Source organism: Ictalurus furcatus, chromosome 14, assembly GCF_023375685.1.
Source record: "Ictalurus furcatus strain D&B chromosome 14, Billie_1.0, whole genome shotgun sequence".
NCBI lineage: Eukaryota > Metazoa > Chordata > Actinopteri > Siluriformes > Ictaluridae > Ictalurus > Ictalurus furcatus.
The window spans coordinates 5,834,032-5,857,015 of NC_071268.1; the positions used below are offsets into that span (position 1 = coordinate 5,834,032).

The window sequence follows — 22,984 nt, forward strand, 5'->3', positions numbered from 1 at the left end:
AAAAACAACAACACTTGTATGTACAGTAGAACTCATTTGAAGGTAAGAAGTGAACTACTGGGTTTTCTGTTGATGCTGTGAAACGCCATGTTGATTTTCATGTCACTTGCTGAACTCAGGGGTGAGGAGACCATCCCGAGTTTAGGGGGTGTTTTCTCTCTGTTTTTCTTTACGAGAATTGCGACCTCTAGTCGAACCCAACACTACAATTACCTGTGCATTCTTTAAAAGATGACCCTCTATATGACCGATTACGGTAATTGTAGTTTCCTGCCCTCTAGTGGTGGAAGAGCGGAAGGGAGCTGAGCTCCAGTGTGCAGTAAGTGGAGGTGACACTGAAGTGACTGGCGGCATGTGAGGAACTCGTGAGACGGTGGCGGCTGGAGAACACCACAACTCCAGTAAAGGTGAGTTAGACCTCTGTTTCATACCGGAAATACACCCGGAACATGTACTTTCTGAAGTATCTAGTCATTTTGGGTACTCAGCTGTTCATGAAATGTGTGAAAGATTTGTCACTTGTCTCTAGGCAGAGTACTGTAAATCAGCAGTGGTGTTATAAATAAGCAGTGTTATTGTAAATAAGCAGTGTTGTTGTAAATAAGCAGTGTCGTTGTAAATAAGCAGTGCCGTTGTAAATAAGAAGTGTCGTTGAAAATAAGAAGTGTCGTTGAAAATAAGCAGTGCCGTTGTAAATAAGCAGTGCTGTAAAGAAGCAGTGTGGTTGTAAAGAAGCAGTGTGGTTGTAAATAAGCAGTGTCGTTGAAAATTAGCAGTGTCTTTGTAAACCAGCAGTGTTGTAAAGAAGCAGTGTGGTTGTAAAGAAGCAGTGTCGTTGAAAATTAGCAGTGTCGTTGTAAACCAGCAGTGTTGTAAAGAAGCAGTGGTATTGTAAAGAAGCAGTGTCATTGTAAAGAAGCAGTGTCGTTGTAAAGAAGCAGTGTCATTGTAAAGAAGCAGTGTGGTTGTAAATAAGCAGTGTCGTTGAAAATTAGCAGTGTCGTTGTAAACCAGCAGTGTTGTAAAGAAGCAGTGGTATTGTAAAGAAGCAGTGTCATTGTAAAGAAGCAGTGTCGTTGTAAAGAAGCAGTGTCATTGTAAAGAAGCAGTGTGGTTGTAAATAAGCAGTGTCGTTGAAAATTAGCAGTGTCGTTGTAAACCAGCAGTGTTGTAAAGAAGCAGTGTCATTGTAAAGAAGCAGTGTCGTTGTAAAGAAGCACTGTCATTGTAAAGAAGCAGTGTGGTTGTAAATAAGCAGTGTCGTTGAAAATAAGCAGTGTCGTTGAAAATACGCAGTGTCGTTGTAAATCAGCAGTGCTGTAAAGAAGCAGTGGTGTTGTAAAGAAGCAGTGGTGTTGTAAAGAAGCAGTGGTGTTGTAAAGAAGCAGTGTGGTTGTAAATAAGCAGTGTCGTTGAAAATAAGCAGTGTCGTTGAAAATACGCAGTGTCGTTGTAAATCAGCAGTGCTGTAAAGAAGCAGTGGTGTTGTAAAGAAGCAGTGTGGTTGTAAATAAGCAGTGTGGTTGTAAATAAGCAGTGTCATTGTAAATACGCAGTACATTCTCTAAGCAGGTCTATAGTCTAACTAACTATAGTTTCACTAGTCATAGGGTATCCTGTCTCCTTCAACTTGTATTTGTTGAGTGAAGGTGAGCAGGTCAAGACAGGAGTAGACACCTGCCTTTACTGTAAATAAACATTACAGGTTTACGTTATTGATCAGCAGCAGAAAAATACAGCAGGTGTTTGTGTCATGTATAGATTTTCTGTCCTCGATGCATAACGAGATAGGGTTAAAAAAATTGGGCCTTTACTTTCTATAACAGATATAGACTCATTTGGTGTAAGTAGGTTTCAGATTACCTTGCCTCTGTGGACTCTGCTGTGTTTATTTAACCTTGAGAGCTGTACAGGGAAATACGCTGGACATTATAATGTTAAATTATTATTATTATTATTATTATTATTATTATTATTATCACTACTACTACTACTACTAATAATAATAATAATAATAATAATAACAATAAAAATAATACAATCTAAAATAATATTATATTGATCCTCCATTTATCATTTATTGTCTGGTCCTGTTTTACGATGTCACTTGTTTTCTAAGTTTTCTAAGTTTTAGCATAATTATATATATATATATATATATATATATATATATATATATATATATATATATATATATATATATATATATATATATAAATGGGTTAGTCAGCCATGCATTTTGTGAGGAAGGTTACTGACACTAGGTACGTTTTCTCAGTTTGTTGTGTGTTCTAGCAGGTAGGAAACAGAGGCATAAGCGCTATCATATTATACACTTTATAGCCAAAAGTATGTGGACACTTGACCATCACAGCCATAAGCACTTTATGCTTGTTGGTCTACTTTGCTCTTCTGGGAAGGCTTTCCACTCAATTTCAGAGAATACCTGTAGGGGTTTGAGCTCATTCAGCCTGAGGTCGGGCGAAGAGGCCTGGGCTGCACTCAGTGTTTCAGTTCATCCCAAAGGTGAGGTTCAGGTCAGGGTTCCAGACCTTGGCGAACTATATCTTCATCGAGTGTCATTGCACTTTATTAGGAACACCTGTACACCTGATCATTCGTGCAATTATCCAATCAGCCAATCGTGTGGCAGCAGCGCACTGCATAAAATCGTACAGATACGGGTCAAGAGCGTCAGTTAACGTTCACATCAAACATCAGAATGAAGAAGAAGTGTGATCTCGGTGACTTTAACCATGGCATGGATGTTGGTACCAGATGGGCTGGTTTGTGTATTCCAGAAACTACTGATCTGGGATTTTCACATACAACAATGTCTAGAGCATGCGCATCAGGGATAATTTTGCTGATGGCATTTATATCATTTAGAAAATGAACTCTATTAGACATTATATCTGTTTTCCTAGTCTCCTACCCAACAACTTGTTCAAAGTCCAACTGTGTGAGGATAGCACACTTAGCTAGCAAATTTACTGCTTTAAATGATTAAGCAGTTAATCTACCTAACATGATCTTCGCTGAATGAAAAACGCATACTCACACTTTGCAGTTTATTAGAAACACCTATGCAGCTGCACTTTCATGCAATTATCCAATCCTGTGGCAGCAGAGCAATGAAGATTTGGAGAAGGAAAAAAAAAAAGAAAAAAAACATCGCCTGGTCTTTTTCCCAATCTTGAACTGTCCAGTCTCCATGCCCGCTGTAGCCTCAGATTCCTGTTCTTGGCTGATAGAAGTGGAGCCTGATGTGGTTTTCTGCCCAGCCACCTTAAGCTTTGACATGTTATGCTTTCTGAGATGCTTATATGTTCAACATGGTTGTAAAGAGTTCTTATTTGAGTTTCCGTAGCCTTCCGAACAGCTCAAACCAGTCTTACTATTCTCCTCTGACCGCTCTCATCAACAAGGCGCTTCTGCCCACAGAAGTGCTGCTCACTAGAGGTCCCCCCCACCAATCTGTATAAACTCTTTTGCACCCAAAGTGGCTACTACTTCGTTCCTATTAAAATGGAACAGAGTTAATTAGTATAGTATTAATATACTTAATAAGTAGATAGATAGATAGATAGAAGTAAATGTGAAATTTTAGTTAAAAATCGAATTGAACTGAACACACACACACACACACACACACACAGTCTCCATTGCGTACCTCTTCTCTGTTCTGCGATATTACTGTATCCCTGTGCTTTCCATAACCGCATCTTGTGACCGTAAGCCGAAACTTGACCCTTTCCCTACCACAGAAAATAGCATTGTAATACACCTTCTTTAGAACCTTGATCGAAAGTAGTAAAGAATCTTATACAATAATATCATATTACACTATACTGACCTGTACATTCTCTTCATGTATCTTAATGTTTTAGGTTGCATTCGTCATATACTGATTGGCCTTCAAACCCCGGCACTACCAAGCCACCACCGTTCGGCCCTTGAGCAAAGCCCTTAACCCTCATCTGCTCAGATGTATACATGAAAAAATGTAAGCCGCTCTGGATAAGGGCGTCTGCCGAATACCATAAATGTAAATAATCATATAATCCCTAACAGAATCCAGCAGAATTCCAATATCAAGATCGGTCGTTGCACTGAGGAAATACTATTTCTCTAGTTAAAGTGCTCTCTGTAACTGGAGACCTTAATTAAAGCATTGTATGAAATAAATAAATCCAGGATGATGGCTAATGAAATGTTAGTCATCATGCTTTCCTGTTGGAGCATTAACCATTAAAACTTTTTTTTTTTTCCATTATAGCTCTTCTTACTCTTCTTATTAACAGCATGGTATTGTATGTCGTTTTCAGACTTTCTGGAGCATCTTAATCACTTCTCGAGATTCATGTTAAAAGATTCACGTGTTAATGAAAACTTGCTCGCGGAGCGTGTATTGTGAACAGGAATGTGTGTTTTTTTGGAAGGCCTAGGAGAGCTTGTGTATTATGTGTGCTGTCCTTGGGTTATCAGCCTGGGTCAGATGTTTTAAGAAAGGGCTTTTTGTATGTAGGGAGGCCGGTTGAGGACTGAACAATTGAAGGGATAACACCCGTGTACGTACATGAAGCTTGGATAAAACTCTTCCTCTTGTCCGAGTTTGTGCGTCTTTATTAAGAAGAAAACAAGAAAATGACTTCGCAATCCGACATGGCATGTTTTTGGAGGTGGGAGAAACCCGGAGATCGCGCAGGAACCCGTGCAGATGTACACAGAAAGTCTGCACAGACAGTAAACTGAGTTCAAGATTGAACCGTGGACTCTGAAGCTGTGAGTCAGGTGGTCATGCTACCTCCTTCTCTGACGCGTCGGCGAGTTACAGACACAGCAGTGTTGTATTTTATTGCTCCTGGAGCACTATGGGTCCCTGAGTAGGAATTCCAAGTTGAGGGGGCGTTTTCTTTGGTTTTTCTTAATCGGAGGTTGGAGATTATGAGTTACGAACACAGCACAACACCTTCCATTCACATCAACATCAACAACACATCATTCAGGCTGTGATTGCTACTAGCTGGAATGCACAATGCCCAATGCAAACTTGAGTAAATGCTTTATTTGCATCTTGCTTTGTTTTTGTCTCCACTCCCTGTCAGAGTGCGTACACACACACACACACACACACACACACACGCACGCACGCACGCACAGAGTCCCATCATATGACCATCCAGTACTGCTATTGCATATCCTGGAGCTTTGAGAGAGGCAATGAGTAACCAAAAGAAAGGAAAGCCAAAGGGAGTGTGTGCTCATGGACAGTGTTAAGTGTTCAATTTGATTTGTGGTGTGAGTGTTACCACGTGACATTGGGAAATTCTCAAGTGTTTCGCCCTATGCAGGAACACTGTGCTCCAAACTCAACAACATAATTGGCATTCCAATTTCATTCATACTTTAATAATGATAGTTTTTTTTATGAATTACCCAGTGCTACAGAGCTTCAAATTATTCCTAAATGTGTTTAGACAAAGCGGTAATTGACACTACAGTATTTAGACATTGATATTTACCTTGGGCAGAGCTGCTCTACATATTAGTTCAAACAGCAGAGGATTTTGGCACTTTAGCATGGCGGTGGATCGTAGCAGAAAATACCCACGGGTATTTGAAGAAGTTTATGCTTTTTGCATGTCGTCGTTTCTTTACTGCTGATAAGAGAAGGCTCGGGCTTCTGTTTACTTAAGGTTTTAGATGTCGGGAACCTCTTGCGACTGTTCTGTTTAATCAGGTGGTGAGGTGTTATGGTTATAATGGAGCTCCTGATATAGTCCAAAATAAACAGATTCTAGTGCTCAGAAAGCATAAACAGAGGACAAACGTATTAGTAGGTATAGTACCAACTATCAATAGTAAACCTGTGGGAGTTTCTAGGGTACAGAAGGTGACCTTCACTGGTGTCCAAGATTTCTTTTATAGTGACATTCTGAGTTGATTTTTTCAGTTTAAACTTCTTTCATGGGAATGTTGGTCTGTTTTCACTTTGGTGGACGGTTTCCTACATTAACCACAGTAGGGCCACATGTATCAGTCTTTTACTAAAGTTGTGTGTAAGTATTCGCGTAAGCCAAACCGAATAAAAAATTTGCCGTCGGATTTGCAGAAGTTTCAGTGATGCTGATTTTCTTCATAGTCACATGTGTATGTTGATCACCTGCAAAGTGCAAACCCGACACAGCTCATTTGCATATAGCGACGCCCACGAAACTCCATGAATGTCAATATTTTGACTCGAATCGATAGTTTTTAAAATTGTTTTACGTGTCGGCTGACGTGCACGTTGTTAAAACGACACAACTCCAGTAAAAGATTGATAAATGAGGCTCGTTGTGGTTAATGTAGGAAACCGTCCACCAAAGTGAAAAGAGACCAACATGTCTATGAAAGAAGTTAAAACAACAACAACAACAACAACAAAGTCACCTCAGAATTTCACAGCAAAATAAATTTTGGACACCAGTGAATATGTTAATTAAAAGGAAACGATTTATAACTCAGCTTTCATCCTCCAAAGAAAACAGTACCGGACTTATAAACATATAATAAACATCCTTTCACTCATAAGCGAGTGCTAAATATTCTGGCAACCTAGTTGTTTGGTTACGGCTTATGGTTTCTGCACAGACAGACAGTTCTCTGTTTATACACCACCATTTTTTAAATCATAATTTGAATGATTCATTTTATCTGTCTTAATTTCTCATATTCTTTAAATAACGCCAATGATATAAATGGACTGGTTTTCACAAATTGTTCTCGAGGGTACCCTTAGTCCCTGACCTTGTGAACTAGCATGATGATGTGTTTTTGATAGAGACTCCAAAGCACTTCTAAGAGTAGATCTGAATAATGCAACCTGCTAAATGCTGTAACCGTAATGCAGATAAGCAGCTTAAACTCAACAATACAGGTGCAACTCAAAAAATTAGAATATCGTGGAAAAGGTCGTTTTTTTTCCTGTAGTTTAATTCAAAAAGTGGAACTTTCATATATTCTAGGTTCATTACACATAAAGTGAAATATTTCAAGCCTTTTTTTGTTTAAATCTTGATCATCATGGCTTATAGCTCATGGAAATCAACAATCCGGTATCTCAAAATATTAGAATAAAGAATTTATAATACAGAAATGTCGACCTGAGAAGAGCTCTAATCAGATAATTAACTCAAAACACCTGCAAAGGTTTTGTGAGTCTCTAATCTCTCTGTCTGGTTCAGTACACAACCACAATCATGAGGAGGATGAAAGTAAATGCTGCATTTCATTTGGAAATCAAGGTCCCAGAGTCTGGAGGAAGAGTGGAGAGGAACAGAATCCAAGCTGCTTGAAGTCCAGTGTGAAGTTTCCACAGTCAGTGATGATTTGGGTTGCCATGTCATCTGCTGGTGTTGGTCCACTGTGTTTTCTCGAGTCGAGAGTCGATGCAGCGTCTACCAGGAGATTTTAGAGCACTTCATGCTTCCATCTGCTGACGAGCTTTATGGTGATGCTGAGTTCCTTTTCCAGTAGGACTCGGCACCTGCCCACAGTGCCGAAACTACTAGTGACTGGTCTGTGAGCATGGTGTTACTGTGCTCGATTGTCCAGCCGACTCGCCTGACACGAACCCCATAGAGAATCTACGAGAGACACCAGACCCAACAATACAGACGAGCTGAAGGCCGCTATCAAAGCAACCTGGACTTCCAGAACACCTCAGCAGTGCCACAGGTTGATCGCCTCCATGCCACGCAGCACTGATGCAGTAATTCGTGTAAAAGGATTAAAGCCCTGACCGAGTATCAGCGCATAAATTAACATACTTTTCAGGTCGACATTTCTGTATTATAAATTGTTTATTCTAATATATTGTGATACTGGATGTTTGATTTCCATGAGCTATAAGCTGTAATCATCGAGATTAAAACAAAAAAAAGCTTGAAATAGTTCACTTTATGTGTAACGAATCTAGAATAAATGAAAAGTTCCACTTGTTGAATTAAATTACGGGAAAAAAGAAACTTTTCCACGATATTCTAACGTTTTGAGATGCACCTGTATATAAAAGTGCAGTAATCAATGCAGATTATACGATTTAAAGTCAATCGAGTTGATGTTTACTGTAATTATTCTTCTTATGTGTAAATTTATACACACAGGAGCACGAGTAGGTTACGAACATTTTTCCGAATTTACAGGAGTTTCATGAACACCAAATTTCTTGTGTAAATGCTGGTGCGAATAAATCACTAATAAATCATATCCAGCTTGATAAATGAGGCCCAGTGTTGTTTGGTTAGCTGCTGATTGTGGTGCTAGTAGGATTTAGGCTGCATTTTTCTCTGAATGGCATTATTTTTCGAGCTATGCATGTCTAACTTACGAAGTGTGAAAAAACGGACACCTCGATTTAAACGTGCGTTTTGTTAGCAACAAGTTAGAAAGCTAACATTAGTGTCCATCAGTTTATGATGTGTTTACGTTGTTGTTGTTGTTTTTTTTTGACAGCAAACTCTAGTCATTGTTATAGATTTTAAGCAGCTTAAAGTAGTGAAGTGATATTTTATTTACTGTTGATGGTGTGAGCAGCCACGTCGATCAGACGTCATAGGCTGAAGTTGAGGAGACCTTCTCAACTTTCTGAGTAGGAATTCCAAGGTAAGGGGGCGTTTTCTTTGGTTTTTCCTAGTCGGATGTTGGAAATTCACACGTTTTGTCTATACCTAAAGAAAGCATTGCAGCAGCGCTTTAGCTATCTAGTTTGTCCAGCTCTTTTACCTCCTGATCTGAACAGTCTGCTTCAACAGATCAGTCTCCACAAAGCTTCAACGTTCATGCTAATACCGCCATCAATGTCGTCACATCTTGTAGATCACTAACTAGCCGATCTGAGTCTCCACCACTGCTGTATGTGCAACTGTATCTTATAGCTCCAATGTTTGCAGTCTCTCCACTACGTCTACACTGGATTTCTCATTATTGTGACATTGAACATCACTAGAAAATGGTGAATGAGAAAAGAAGCTCTTGCCTTTTTTTGTTTTTAGTGACCCACAGAGAAACCTGACAGATATTCTTTAGGTTTGAGATTGTTTAAATTGTTCTCCTATCAGACGCGATTGTAAAGGTGCAAGCATTGTCTCCTTGTGATGGCAAAGCAGCACAACAACTCTATACAGCACCAACCAACAAATTGGCACTGAGATTATAAACACATCACAAATATTTCCGTATAAACTTACTTAATGTGTTTTAGGGTGGAGTTTTCCTTTCAATCTGCTGATAAGCATTACTAGACTCTGTGTCCTGTTTCTAGTGAGAACTGCATTTTTTAATAAAGGAAACTACTAATTTACTAAAACTACTGTCAAATTATTAACTCACAAATCCCTTTAAGACATTTCGGAATCCTGAGTAAAAAGTACATAATACCAGTGAGAGTTTAATGTTTAATGAATGGCTGAATTAATGGTCACTTATTCACATTCTCCCTCTCTCTCGCTCTCTCTTTGCAGTAATGTCAGGCTGGTTAAGAGATGGAGAGGTGCTAGAGGGTCAGGGCAGTGGCCAGTCGTCTCCTCGTAGCCCTAGATTTAGGACCCCAACATCAGGGAGAGGAGCAAGGCCCTCACCTAACAGTGCAGCCTTCAGGACCCCGCAGGACACAATGAAGAAAGCCAAAGAGCTGTTTGGGCTGTGTGATAAAGAGAACAAGGGCTTCATCACCAAGAGAGACTTGCAGGTGTGTCCAAATGCTTTAAGTATGTTTGGAGTTAATGGTTTGGCTTCATAACTGTACCACCATTGGACTGGTGTATGTTTGTGTATTCTGTATGCCAGCGGTTGCAAGGAGAGGTGCCTCTGACTCCAGAGCAGCTGGAGTCCGTGTTTGAGAGCTTGGACCGTGACAGAAATGGCTTCCTCACGCCTCTCGAGTTTCACACCGGCCTAGGTTTGTGTTTGTGTCATGATACTTGAAGGCATTTCTATGATCTATGGTATTTATGAAAATATATACTAGGTTTGCTAACAAACAAACTAGTAGTAGTAAAACTAAACTGTTCTATGACACATTTATGTATTGTTTACAAAAAATAAATTATTTCACCCTGAAGAGGAAGAACAAATCATTTTAGATAACAAAAAAGAAGCAGTACAAATTTTACCAATAGCTGCTAATAATTAGTCTGTTACTGTTACCAAACATATTACATTTCTATGACAGAATATAATATCTCAGAAAGTGTACTTTAGCATGATTTAGCATGATATTATATCATCAAATTGCCAAGCCCTAAACAGCTGTGTGCCTGCACAGTCATGCATTCTGATGATGCTCCCATGCAGAAAAATTTTAATCTGCACAGAATTCTGCCACAAACATTTATCAGTCAGTAAGCTTCAGCAGTAAAATGTAGTTAAGTAGTTGTCTCGTAATATTTCTGTGTCAAAATTCGTATAATTGACGATTATTAATGTCTTAATAATGCAAGATTAATCTGAAAATAAACTAAACACACACAATGTAGTCATCTAGTAATTACGGTAATTCCAACATGGCGTAAGCGCAGTCCAGGTGCATTCTGTTTTTCGTCTTTATTTTGTTTTGAAGGCCCAAACACGAATGCACGTCAAAACCAGGACAGTTCTGGTGCCACCCAAATTCAGTCCCAACCACAAATAATGCCGACTAGCTATATTGGCTGTGAGCTTACCAAGCCATGCTAGCATTTCACCACCTCTGACATCGCCTGTTAAATATTCCTACCATGGCGGTGCTGCCAAGAGTCGTCTTCCGAGGCTAACCGTCTAGTGCTAACCAGGCAGGAGCGGAGCAGCCGCAATCTGAGAGGCTCACGGGGTATTGCTGCTCAAATGGCAGAAGAAATACGTTTTGCTCATCGGCGAGCATCAGCCCTAACACATGTAGCGTGTTGCCACAGGTTAACAGGATATTCATAGAACCATCTCTTCCTCTCAGGTGAGCTGGTAGAAGAGTGTGAGGAGAAAGATCCAGCAGAGCTCAGATTCACACAGATTCTTATAGAGCTTGGAGCAGATAAACTCCTGAAAGAGTGAGTGTCGACTCTGCTCTTCACCAAGCATTTCTAATACACTGTGATTTTAATATTATTACAATTTAGCTAGTATATAAGATGACGCTGTGTGTGTGTGTGTGTGTGTGCGTGCGTGTGTGTGTGTGAGTGTAGTCAGTGGGAGCTGTGTTCCCTTTGGTGTGATTTGCAGAAAGACAGGCCTGAGTTGTTGAATCTGCTGGAGGAAATCCTTTCCCACGCCGTGGCTCATCTTCAGGATGCGTTGAGAGAGAAGGACAATTTGGAAGAAACTCTACGCAGGTCAGCTTACACACCTGACGTTGGATAGAAATCAATTTAAAGTTGGAATGCCATGCAGTAAATTATATGTGTGTGTGTGTGTGTGTGTTGGCTCGCACACAGACGAGAAGACGACCATGACAGAGTGGTGCGCTCGCTTTACGAAGACCTCGAGAACCAACTCAAAGAAGAGCGAGAGAAACGAGTCACTCGGGTAAGTCTGGATGAAAAGGGGGTCAATAACCTGCATAGAAATGATTCGCACGGAGAATATGTTCACGATGACGGTAATGATGGTGATGGTGGTTTTCCGATGAAGGACAGTGCGATACAGGGGGACAAAAGAGAGCAGCTTCTGCAGGAGCTGAGGACAAGAGAGCAGGAACTAGAGTTCACACTGACCAAGCAGAGAGAGGTGAACACTACAGTCCTCGTTCATTCATAGCCGTTACAGCTCCTCGCCTAGGGGTTATTCTACAGTATAACGCTCTCTACTTGGGACTCATTGTAGCTGGAGACTAGGATCAAGGCTCTGTGCCAGGACCAGGCGAACACTCGGGGGCAGAACCAAAGGCTGCAGCTCGTGAACGCAGATTTGCGGGAACAGTTGGAGGAGAGCCGGGAGGAGCTACAGAAGGCACTTAACCAGCTGCAGATCCTGCAGGAAACACTCACGGATCAGCAGGAGAGCAAGCAGAGGTGAGGCTTATACTGCATTCGACTTGGGGAGTGGGAAGCCAGAGTTTGGAATTACGGGGGGGTTCGTCTTTTATTATGCTTGCAAGCTAACTGTGATGAGGGATGTACATGTACCTCCTCGTGCTATAGGTTTACGAAGCGAATATGTCTGTATGTTGATTGATCTCAATACTAAATAAAAAATACATATATATTATATACAGAATAACTCGTTTAACGGTGAGAAACCCTGCATTGTTTGTTGTTCATGCTGTGATCAGCTACGTTGGTTTGACATCACTTGCTGAACTTGGGGTTAAGGAGAAATAGGAATTCCCAGATAGGAATTCCCAGTTGAGGGGACGTTTTCTGCGTTTTCTTCCTCGGGAATCACGAGTTGAAAGCTACATTTTTACGGAAGGGAATTGCAAAAGCGGTGCTATTTCACTGGAAGAAATGGATCAAATTGAAAAACAGTAACCTGCTCCAAACTGATGTATCCAAATGTAAGGCAATGTGACAACGCTGTCGTCAAAATGGCATGAATTGGTATCACTGACGTATGGTTTATGAAACTGACTGAGGATTACTGTAGCGTACCCATGTAATGATGAGTCTTTATTAATCACATATACATTACAGGACAGTGAAATTCTTTTTTCGCATATCCCAGCATCTTAAGAAGTTGGGGTCAGAGTGCAGGGTCAGCCATGATACAGCGGCCCTAGAGCAGAGAGGGTTAAGGGCGTTGCTCAAGGGCCCAACAGTGGCAGCTTGACCTTTCGATCAGTAACCCAGAGCCTTAACCGCCAAACCACCCCTGCCCCTTTTCCTACACTTTTCCACTGATTTGATTTTTTTCATGTTTCTCTTTTCCTTGCACTTGTTGATTGATTTGAACACGAGTATCACCCTGTGTGTCTGTGTGGTTTTGTTTCTACCCAGGCAAGTGTTGAAAGTCTCCAGAAACATGCAGAAAGAGAGAGAGAGCCTGATGAGGCAGCTGGATCTTCTCAGGTAAGACTGCATGCAATGTGTAGCATTACTTGAATCTTGGTGCAGGCGTGTCTCCAGGTCATTGTCCGTTTCAGGTTTGTTTGCTCATGACAGGTATCAGATATAAGATAAGGCAGGGAGTGTAGCACAGTGCATACACACAAACTGGAAAACTGGAAAGAGCAGTTACGAGGCATAATAAAATTATACCTCAGATATCGATGTGGCAAAAAAAAAAGCTTCAATAAAACATGTCTCAAAGTAAAACGAAGGATTTTTTTTTTTATATCTTGAAAATACAGAACTGTATATATTTTAAAGTGGATAAGGGATCAGTTATGCCACTACAGTTGAAAATGGTACTGATTTACATCGTGTATTTAACGTTATCATTGTTCACTGTTTGGTTTCTGTTAAATGGTAACCCGATGGTATATTTTTATCTTATGTTGACTTAGCATATATAAAAGATGAAAAAACTGATAAAGAACTTTACTGATCGTGTAAAATCAGTCAGTCGACACTACTCTTCCATGTCCTCCTTAACAAGCGCAAGCCTTCGGAAGGACTTGCTCACAAGTGTTGCTGTCTTTGATAGAGATAAGCAGCTCTGCTGTGAGTGGCTGCTTGAAGAAAACAAAAAATGCCTGAAAATGCAGAATTGCAGAACACAGAAGTTTCTTGGTACAATATATATATATATATATATATATATATATATATATATATATATATATATATATATATATATATATATATTTATAAAAATTTCTATGACCAGTAAACGTACAAATTACGAAATAGTGTTTTGTATTTCAGAAGTTCAGGGTGTTATTAAAGATCTTAAACCCAGCGTTTACCGATACTAAAACACACAGCACACTAAACAGAGAGGGAAATTGCTTTGCTAGAATTTAGCTACCCAACAGTGATAACACTATTATGAACCAGACACACAATTTTCATTTATTGCTTTTCATAATGATGCATTTCTTTAAATATTCCTTTCATCACGTGTCTTTCTCAGGGACATGAACAAGCGTTTGCGGGATGAGAAGGATGCACAGCAGGATCAGAAGAGGGTTAGTCACAGACAATCCTTCATGCCTCCTCTTCCATCTTACCCACAATGCAACTGTGGCCAAGATACCCCACCGTGGGGTGGGTACTCTTTTTACCCATACTGAACTGGACTGCGACGGGTGCAGGTGTTTTATAAGCGGCCGCTCGTTATGACTGGTGTGAAGCTGTGGGCAGCGCTGTGCATGTCTGTTCAACAGAAACCAGCGAATCTTCACCTGCTTTCTCTGCCTTTGCATGTGGCTCTGCTCGGGGCTTCTTTCCTAATGAGAGTTAGACTACACTGGCTGTCTCCTTAAGATTCCTAACACTCAGGAACACTCAGACATGGACACCAATATTCAAGTCTGTCGAGCTGTGAATAGTTTGATATCGCATTTCTGCTGCACTATTCAGAAAGGCCTTTCATTTCCCTGAAAGTTAAAAGCCTTAATCTAAACGAATGAACAACAATGAGAATATGAACACACAGCCATTATGATGGGTTTCTTTTTATGGACCCTGAAGGCCAGTTTGGTGAATGTGAAAGGAAAAGTGGTTCTCAGGTTAAAATCATACATGTTGTTTTTATAAATAAATTTTAAAAAAAGTCTTTCTTTAATGTGTCTGTTACAAAAAGCACAGCATCATTTCAGAAAGCGCAGCAATAGGAAATGATGCCAATTTTCATGATCATAATACAAATGCCAGAATAAGGTATAAAAATGCAGCTTGTAGATGCGGTGGCAAAATGGCTTGTATTTGTATACCACGTTCGTATATACTGTACTACCACATGCTCGTACTGTGCTGTATGTGAGTCATGTGACCACCTGTCAGTCAAATACCTTTCAAAAGCCTCATTTTTGTGCGGAGTATTTCTATAATTCCTCTGAAGCAAACAACGCAAATAAAAAATGCATCGAGTCATGACGACAGGCTTTAAGACAGTCAAAAATGTTTCTGCCTAAATTGGAATATACAGTAAATATACAGTAATGTCACAACTGGCATGTTAAATTTTCGATATATATATTTGTTAATAACTGACAAAGCTCAGATCAGAGTAACAAGATACACTATACGGCCAAAGGTTTGTGGACACCTGACCATCACACCCATATGTGCTTCTTCCCCAAAACAAATGTGGAAGCACACAATTGTCTAGAATGTCTTTGGATGCTGTAGCATTGCAGTTTCCCTTCACTGGAACTAAGAAGCACAAACCGGTTCCAGCATGACAGGGTCACTGTACACAATGCAAACTCCATGAAGACATGGTTTTGCCAAGTTTGGTGTGGAAGAACTCCTTCACAGAGCCCTGACCTCCACCCCATTGAACACCTTTGGAACGAACTGGAACACCGACTCAACCCCAGACCTCCTCTTTCTCTGTCATCAGCGCCTGATCTCACTAATGCTCGTGTGGCTGAATGAACACAAATCCCCACAGCCACGCTCCAAAATCTAGAGGAAAGCCTTCCCAGAAGAGTGGAGGTTATTATAACAGCAAACAAGGACTATGTCTGGAATGGGATGATCAAAAAGCACATATAGGTGTGATAGCCAGGAGTTCACAAACTTTTGACCATGTATTTACTGGTTGCTAATATTTGTTGTTTAGCGTTACTTGTTAACTTGTTTAATTCAGTAAGGAATGGATGGAAATATAAACTGGATGGAAAAAAACATGTTCAACATCCTATTTGGATTTGGCCTTATGGGTTCTGTTCACCATTAAAATCATTGGAAATAATGGTTAATGGAAACCATTAGTCCAGTTTCTAATAGTAAGCGTTTAAAAGCCTTTGAGAGCTCAGGTTGTAGAGCGGCGGATTGTAATGGCTGAAATGGCAAAATTGAGGTCTCTGGCTCATATGTGGACAGTTTGCATTTCCTAAACTGACATCAGTCAATCCATCTAACACTATCTAGACATGTAGTGTGTAGCTGCTCTCAGTGTTGCTTTCTTTACACAGTTTTCCCAGCTTATTTTGGAAATAATAAGCTGGGAAAACTGATCATGTGGCTCAGGTAGTAGAGTGGGTTGTCCACTAATTGCAGGGTTGGCGGTTCGATTCCCAGCCCACATACCGAAGTGTCCTTGGGCAAGACACTGAACCCCAACTTGCTCCCGATGGCAAGTTAGCTCCTTGCATGGCAGCTCTGCTACCGTTAGTGTGTGAGTTTGTGTGTGTGTGTGTGTGTGTGTGAATGGGTGAATGATACAGTCTAAAGCGTAGAGGATAAAAGCGCTATATAAGTGCAGACCATTTACCATGTTGCATTGTGGGATGCAGTACACCATGAATATCGGTCTGTCTGCATAACTGGAAATTCAGCCCATGTTGCACTGTACTGTTGACTGGGAGCCCACAGTAAACATCCTAAGAGTTTCAGTTTAACGAACTGTTGCTACCAGTGCTGTTGTACTGTTGTAATATCAGCACTTTTGGAACGCCACTTGTTCGATTAAATTAGTGAACCGGAAATTACCGTTGTATACTGTGTATTATCCATAGTTATATCATTTTGAACAAAGCCATAATCTTGGTATTTTCGTGACCGTTAGCGCAGGAGGTAAACTGATGAAGAGCAGTGCAGTTGGGGGTTAAAATGAAGACATTGTCGAGAGTGTGCTTAGACGCTCCGCTTCTGCGATATTAACTCGTTATGTGATCTGCGGCAGATCAGTGCAGTGACATTTCATAAGTATCTAATGATAGATTTCATTTTAGTGGTAGAAATAAAGGTTTAGAGGTTAGCATCTCCGGAGTTGGGGGTTTGAATACCATCTCCGTCCTGTGTGCACGAAGTCTGCATGTTCTCCCCGTGCTTGGGGAGTTTCCTCCGGGTACTCTCGGGTGATTGTGCCCTAAGATGGGTTGGCACCCCGTCCAGGGTGTCCGCTGTCTTGTGCCCTGAGATCCCTGGGATAGACTCCAGGCTCCCCGAGACCCTGTTTAGGATAAGCGGTACGGAAAATGGGTAGAAATAAGCAGCAGGCCGACCGAACTTACAACAAAATGTGCACTTTTGTGGGTGTTCACTCATGTGAGTGCTCTAGGACAGAGCGTATACATCGTCTATAGCAGATGTTTTATTTATAATGCCTCGTCTCTATGATGGCTATAAATCTGTCAAGACACGGATATTTTATTGCTTCTGTTAAATCCATATGTTCTGTGCAGAATTGCATGTCAGCTGTCTGATTCACACTTAGCTCTTATTTGTGGTAAAAAAAAAAAAAAAAAACAAAGAAGATGATGGTGGTTACGGATATTATTTAAACCATTCCCGCTTTACCCTGAGCCATGCAGCAATTCAAGACACACCTTTAACTGCCACTAGCAACACCACTCCACCCAGGACATCATAACACCTAATGACTTACCGTCCATAGCTTTTGCTGTAGGTACAGGGCCTTACATAAATATTCACCCCCTTGAACCTTTCTACATTTTGTAGTTTCCACAACCTGGAATTGAAATGGACCTACTTGGGATTTTTACCATTTGATATGTCTAGTGTGGAAAAGTTCAAGGAGGGATAAATACTTATGCAAGAGACTGTAGGACAAATGCTGTGCATTACTCTTTTTCTAAGTGAATTCTATAATCAGATTTTTTTTTCTTTATGGAAGCAAATGTTAGCTCCTTTTTGAGGAAATTGTCAGAATGTCCTTTTAGGGGCGGGGTTCTGACAAGTTCCACAAAAAGGCACATTTTCTGCACATTTCAGCATTTTACGATGATTTGATCTTTTTGTGAATGCATCGTTCTAAATCATAACCAAAGATCTCTTTATATTTAAATTTCCTTTATTACTTTTAGTGGCCATTTTTAAAATGCTGTGCAGAAATTGATTTAAAATATTGATTGAAAGTCTGCATGCTAGGAAACTTGCCCCATCACAGGATGAATCTATTTATCATTTCATCCTTTTCTTGTGTGTGTGTGTCTGAATTTTATATGTCTGTACCATTTATGTGGTATATTTTTGTAAATTTGGATTAATTTATTGCATTTACTGTATGTTTAGTCTTGATTTGTGAAGTTTCTCTGCCTTTCTGTTTGTTTGTTTGTTTGTTTGTTTGTTTGTTTGTTTGTTTATTTTCACAACATCATGAACAAAATGGAGAAAAGTTTGTAAGTCAGGCTATGAACAAATGGGCGTGTTTTTCAGCACCACCACAGCACACAATAAAATACATTACTGATGGTACACAATCCTATCTGTGTCCTTATTGCGCAAGACCCAAACATATATCCATACACATGCAAACACTTCTCTACCTTCTGTACATAAAACCAAAATCTGGACTCCAGAAACGAGCATTTAATTCCCAGTTATACGAAAGAAACAAGTTCTTTACAGAGTAAGAGGATTTAAAGTCATCACAAATGTGATATTTCTCATACACCTGTTTGTGCATGCTTAACATACAGCTCTTAATTGCTTCTAAAGCCAAAATATTCCATGGACTGTTCCATAGACACCTAAGATGAAGAGACCTTTAGAGAAGAAAGGATCAATAATCGGAGACTATATGCTGGCCAAGAGACCTGGCAACAGGTGGGTCACTAAAATTATAATAGTATTTTATATATAGAAAGTGCACATTAATCATCTGAATGCTCTTGCTGGGAAGTAGGGCAAGTAGATGGGTGACAATGTTTAACTGAATACTTCTCATAATGCTTTACATAGTGTTTTAAAATGAGGACGTTATTATCTACAGATGAACCGTTGGGTTCATCAAAAATAGTGAATCATGGCTTTAATAGCAGCTTTAAACGCAATCATTTAGCAATATCCGGCATCAGGGAAGTAGAAATGTTTTTCTAGACCTCTTACAGAGGTTCAGTTTAAGTGATGTATAATGTATAATTAGGAATTAAATTTTTTTCTCCTTCAGAAAACAATTTAAGGCTGGATCATGTGAGCCTTTTGATGCTCTTTTTTTTTTTCATTTATGGTTATTTATGCAGTCGTAAACTGCACATTTTTCTGCATGACGATAGCATCGTTTAGCTTGTAACGACTGCAGCAGTGTACAATTATAATTTAATAACTAATCCCTAAACATCTTAATGTGTGTACTTATTATTTATGATTCAACTTTAAACTTATTATTATTATTATTATTATTATTATTATTATTATTATTATTTGGTAATTACTGTAGGGAAACTAGTAGGAAATAACATATCCTAATCATGAAAGAGAGGAATGTTAGGCTGCTGACATGATATAGAAGTTTAAGGGGTTAAAATTGTCATTGTATATAAGCCTGGAGATCTGTTTAATTGAATTAGTGGGGTTTTGTTTTTTGTTTTTAAATCAATACTTAAGACAGGTCAGTTTTGTTGGTCAGATGACGAAGAGCTCACCTGATGTGATTGCTGAGGCAGAGCTAACACTCTCAGAGAAAAAACAAAAAGCGGATACACACAGCAAAACGGTATAGTAAAGACTGCTTTTGTATTTTGTAAGCAATCTTGCGTTCCTTAATGGTCATGATGCCCTTACCCCCCAAGGACAGACTTTATGGAGAATGGACTGTAAGCTTGATAGCTTGACGTGTATGATGCAAATATAGAACTTGAGAAATTTGCATGGTAGAACCCTTTTCTCTTTGTGGCGATTCAGAAGGTCCTGATTTTTTGGAGTTACATTTTTTGGTTTTTCTTTAATCATTCAGCCTGATCTGGCGTTTACTGTGTGTGTGTGTGTGTGTGTGTGTGTGTGTGTGTGTGTGTGTGTGTGTGTTTTTTTTTATTATTATTATTTTTTTTACATAACCCTGTACCTGTGACTCTCAGGCTGGAGTAAGCGGTCCACAGCGTGTGTTTAAAGTTGTGTTTTTAGGCAGCTCAGCCGTGGGTAAGAGCTCATTCATCTATCAGTACTGCAGAGGGCACTTCCCCAATAAAATGAGCACTACTGTAGGTAATCTACAGCTCCACGTCTAGCCTCTGCTAATGTACTTATGCATAAAATCAGGTTTATATTCAGCAGCATTTGAAACCTTCTCCCAACACCAAATATCATTTGCATTTGCTTGACAGGTATGGATTTCCAGGTGAGAAGTCTAGTGCTCGACTCCACCCAAATTGCTCTCCAGCTTTGGGACACAGCAGGACAGGAGAGGTAAGGAGGGGGGAGGGGGGGATTAACCCTTAGTTTACTATTTAACAGTCAATGTAATGTTTTTTTTTTTTTCTTTTCATTTAATAGCAAAGCGATTCTAAAATGTATTTAATAATACTCAATATGTCATATATGTTCAATTACTGGAAATATAAACAATATTTATAGCCACACCAGAAAAAAACCCTCACATACTTGGATCGCAGGTGTTAATATAAGAGAGCAACTATACAGTATTTATCACTTTCATTTCATTATAATATGAACATGATTAATCATTTAATCTCTTAAGTATAAGTAATAAATGGTTGAAGAAACTTTGCTATCCATGTTCAAATGAAAAGAAGTTTAATAATAAATGACCGGTGCTTCCTCTGTCACAGATTCCACAGCATCACGACACAGTATTACCGTAAAGCAGATGGGATCCTGGTCATGTATGATGTCACTCAGACAGCCTCGTTCATGGCAGTGCGTGATTGGCTCGACCAAGTACAGGTGAGGCCAATTTGTAATGCAAATGAGCCATTTTGAAGAGGTTTGCATTCCCACAGGTGAAGTAGCACGGCGCGGTGAAATGGGACAAGCCCAGAGATTTGGCCATATTAAAACGAACACAAGCTTCTTATGATTGGTTAATCTTATGTGAATTCATCCTTCTGGCAGAAAAACAAGGCTGATGGTGCATGTGTGATGCTGCTAGGCAACAAGATGGATTTGGATATGGAGGATGGAGGAGGGAGACAGGTGACCACCATGCAGGGACAGAAACTGGCTCAGGTAATCAACACTTTCGGACGTTCCTGTTTTGTTTAACCATTACTTTAAAGTTCTCTTTTCATCTGTTAATGTGGTTGTGTTTGTGTCTCAGGAGTACCAGGCTGAGTTCTTTGAATGCAGTGCTAAAAGTGGCCTTAATATCCAAGAGGCTATGACACATCTGGCTAGGTGAGACTCCAGAGGAAAATTTTACATAGTATAATGGATCTTACGCTGAATATTTTTGAGAACTGTGTGACGACAACTGCATACCTGATCTCTGTATTCTGTCCCTGTAGACTGATGGGGGCCCAGCAAGACAAACAGTGCGAGTCTGTACTTCACTCTCTAGACAGTTCAAGCCATAGAGGGCACTGCTGCACATAAGTGGAGACAGAGAGCAGCATCACATGAGGATGAACCACTGATAAACACCCAGTCACATGGTCACGCCACTGCTCTGAAACTGCCTGCGGCATATCAGAAAGAACATCTCACTGCTCTAATGCAACATGTGGAAATTCGCCTGAACAATCTGTGAACATGACTTCAACTATTTTGGACAGTGATTCCTTATTATCGCAGTTTTTTTCAGTATATTTTGCCCAGACCAAGAATTATGCCAGTTTTGACCAAACACACCAATACCTATATCACTATAGTGATATAAGCCTGATATAATGAATCACTGTAGTGAATGCACATGTCTTTACTGCACTACAGCCAATCCTTATATGTACACATAAATTATTCACTCTGTAAATATTAAATATGAATATTCAGTAGGGATGTATATACTTAAAACTAACAAAAGTATGGTATTATTATTGGTATTATTTTGGTATCACCTTACCCTTACATTTTACATATTTACTTTAAAATATCAGGCAGGACAATGAGATTTAATGAGATTATTCCAGGTAGTAATGTAATTGCCTCTGCTGAGAAAGTAAACGAGTGTGATGCAGTCACGGTAATCACTACTGCACTTAAAGTTGCAATAGCCGTTTTTTTTTTCTTTCTTCCTTACTTCTAACTTACAAATAACCTGGAAGATATGTAGAACATAATAATCAAAAATCCAATGGGTTAAGTCATTGCCTCAGCAGTCTATTAAGTCTATTAGTTAAGTCTATTAAGGCACTGAGAAAACCCGTTTGGAAAACTGACTTCCGGCCCTGAATGCTCGTTTGTGTTTGTATATACTTCCTGTCAGTCATGTTGTAGGAATTATATGGGCTTTGTGAACATAGGCAAGAATCATTTAAAGTCCTCGTGAAGTGCCTTGAAACATATAGCGTTATTCGATGTGTTGACTATGTGTTGATGTGTTCATATCATTTCCACTGAAACAAGAAGTCAGGGCGGGACATCGAGTGGCTCCTCCACCCTTTTCATAGCCAATAGTGTTTAGCTTACCTCCTAGCCTGGGCTACGAAGCCGTACTTGACATTCAGTACCATGGATTTTTATAATGTTGCGGGCGGGACACTTCAGATTCTAGAGCGCATTCGATCCCACATAAAGTCTGATGAGAAGCTGAAGAAGTGCAGGATGATGTCATCAAAACTGGTGTATTGGTGGTAGACAGAGACTGTACGTTTTCAATGCATATATCTTCTAAATGCGAATTCTGTCATTGTTTTGCATTGGATCTTATAAATAACCTTAAGCCACAAAACATAGACACCTAATCTTGAAAAAAGAGAGAGATTAATCTTACCTAATGTACATTTTAAAATCATTCTAAACATTTCTCTTGTTTGCTTTCAACATGTTTACTACTGAAAAAGATTAATGTCTATCATGAATGGTATTTTCTAATGCTGTGACTAATATAAATGGGAAGGAGTATAAAATAAATGAATAAAATTGAACCCAACATGCAAAGACATGGTAGACTCGCTAAAGCTGTCTGTCTTTTTGTTACCTTTTGGTTTGATATGTTTATAAGGTGAAAAAAGATTATAACATAACTTGGAGGATGTTATATATATATATATATATATAGA

The 22,984-nt window shown here is 39.6% G+C and overlaps 1 protein-coding gene across 2 annotated transcripts; it reads left to right on the forward strand.

Annotated features, from left to right (window-relative positions):
• Positions 1–4: 4 nt before the first annotated feature.
• Positions 5–22,922, forward strand: cracr2b (calcium release activated channel regulator 2B). Of its 2 annotated transcripts, XM_053642005.1 has the most exons (18): positions 5–407; positions 9,507–9,733; positions 9,832–9,943; positions 10,973–11,066; positions 11,202–11,348; positions 11,451–11,541; positions 11,647–11,742; positions 11,839–12,026; positions 12,951–13,022; positions 14,029–14,083; positions 18,556–18,635; positions 19,416–19,524; positions 19,886–20,012; positions 20,132–20,213; positions 20,597–20,711; positions 20,880–20,993; positions 21,085–21,161; positions 21,272–22,922. In XM_053642005.1, the coding sequence occupies exons 2-18, from the start codon at positions 9,509–9,511 to the stop codon at positions 21,357–21,359; spliced, it is 1,872 nt and encodes a 623-aa protein (XP_053497980.1). In that variant the 5' UTR covers positions 5–407; positions 9,507–9,508; the 3' UTR covers positions 21,360–22,922. The 2 variants fall into 2 exon arrangements, with proteins under 2 accessions (XP_053497980.1, XP_053497981.1); XM_053642006.1 differs by lacking the exons at positions 19,416–19,524; positions 19,886–20,012; positions 20,132–20,213; ... (2 more) ...; positions 21,085–21,161; positions 21,272–22,922 and having other exon boundaries at positions 8–407; positions 14,029–14,162; positions 18,556–18,615.
• The last annotated feature ends 62 nt before the right edge of the window (positions 22,923–22,984 follow it).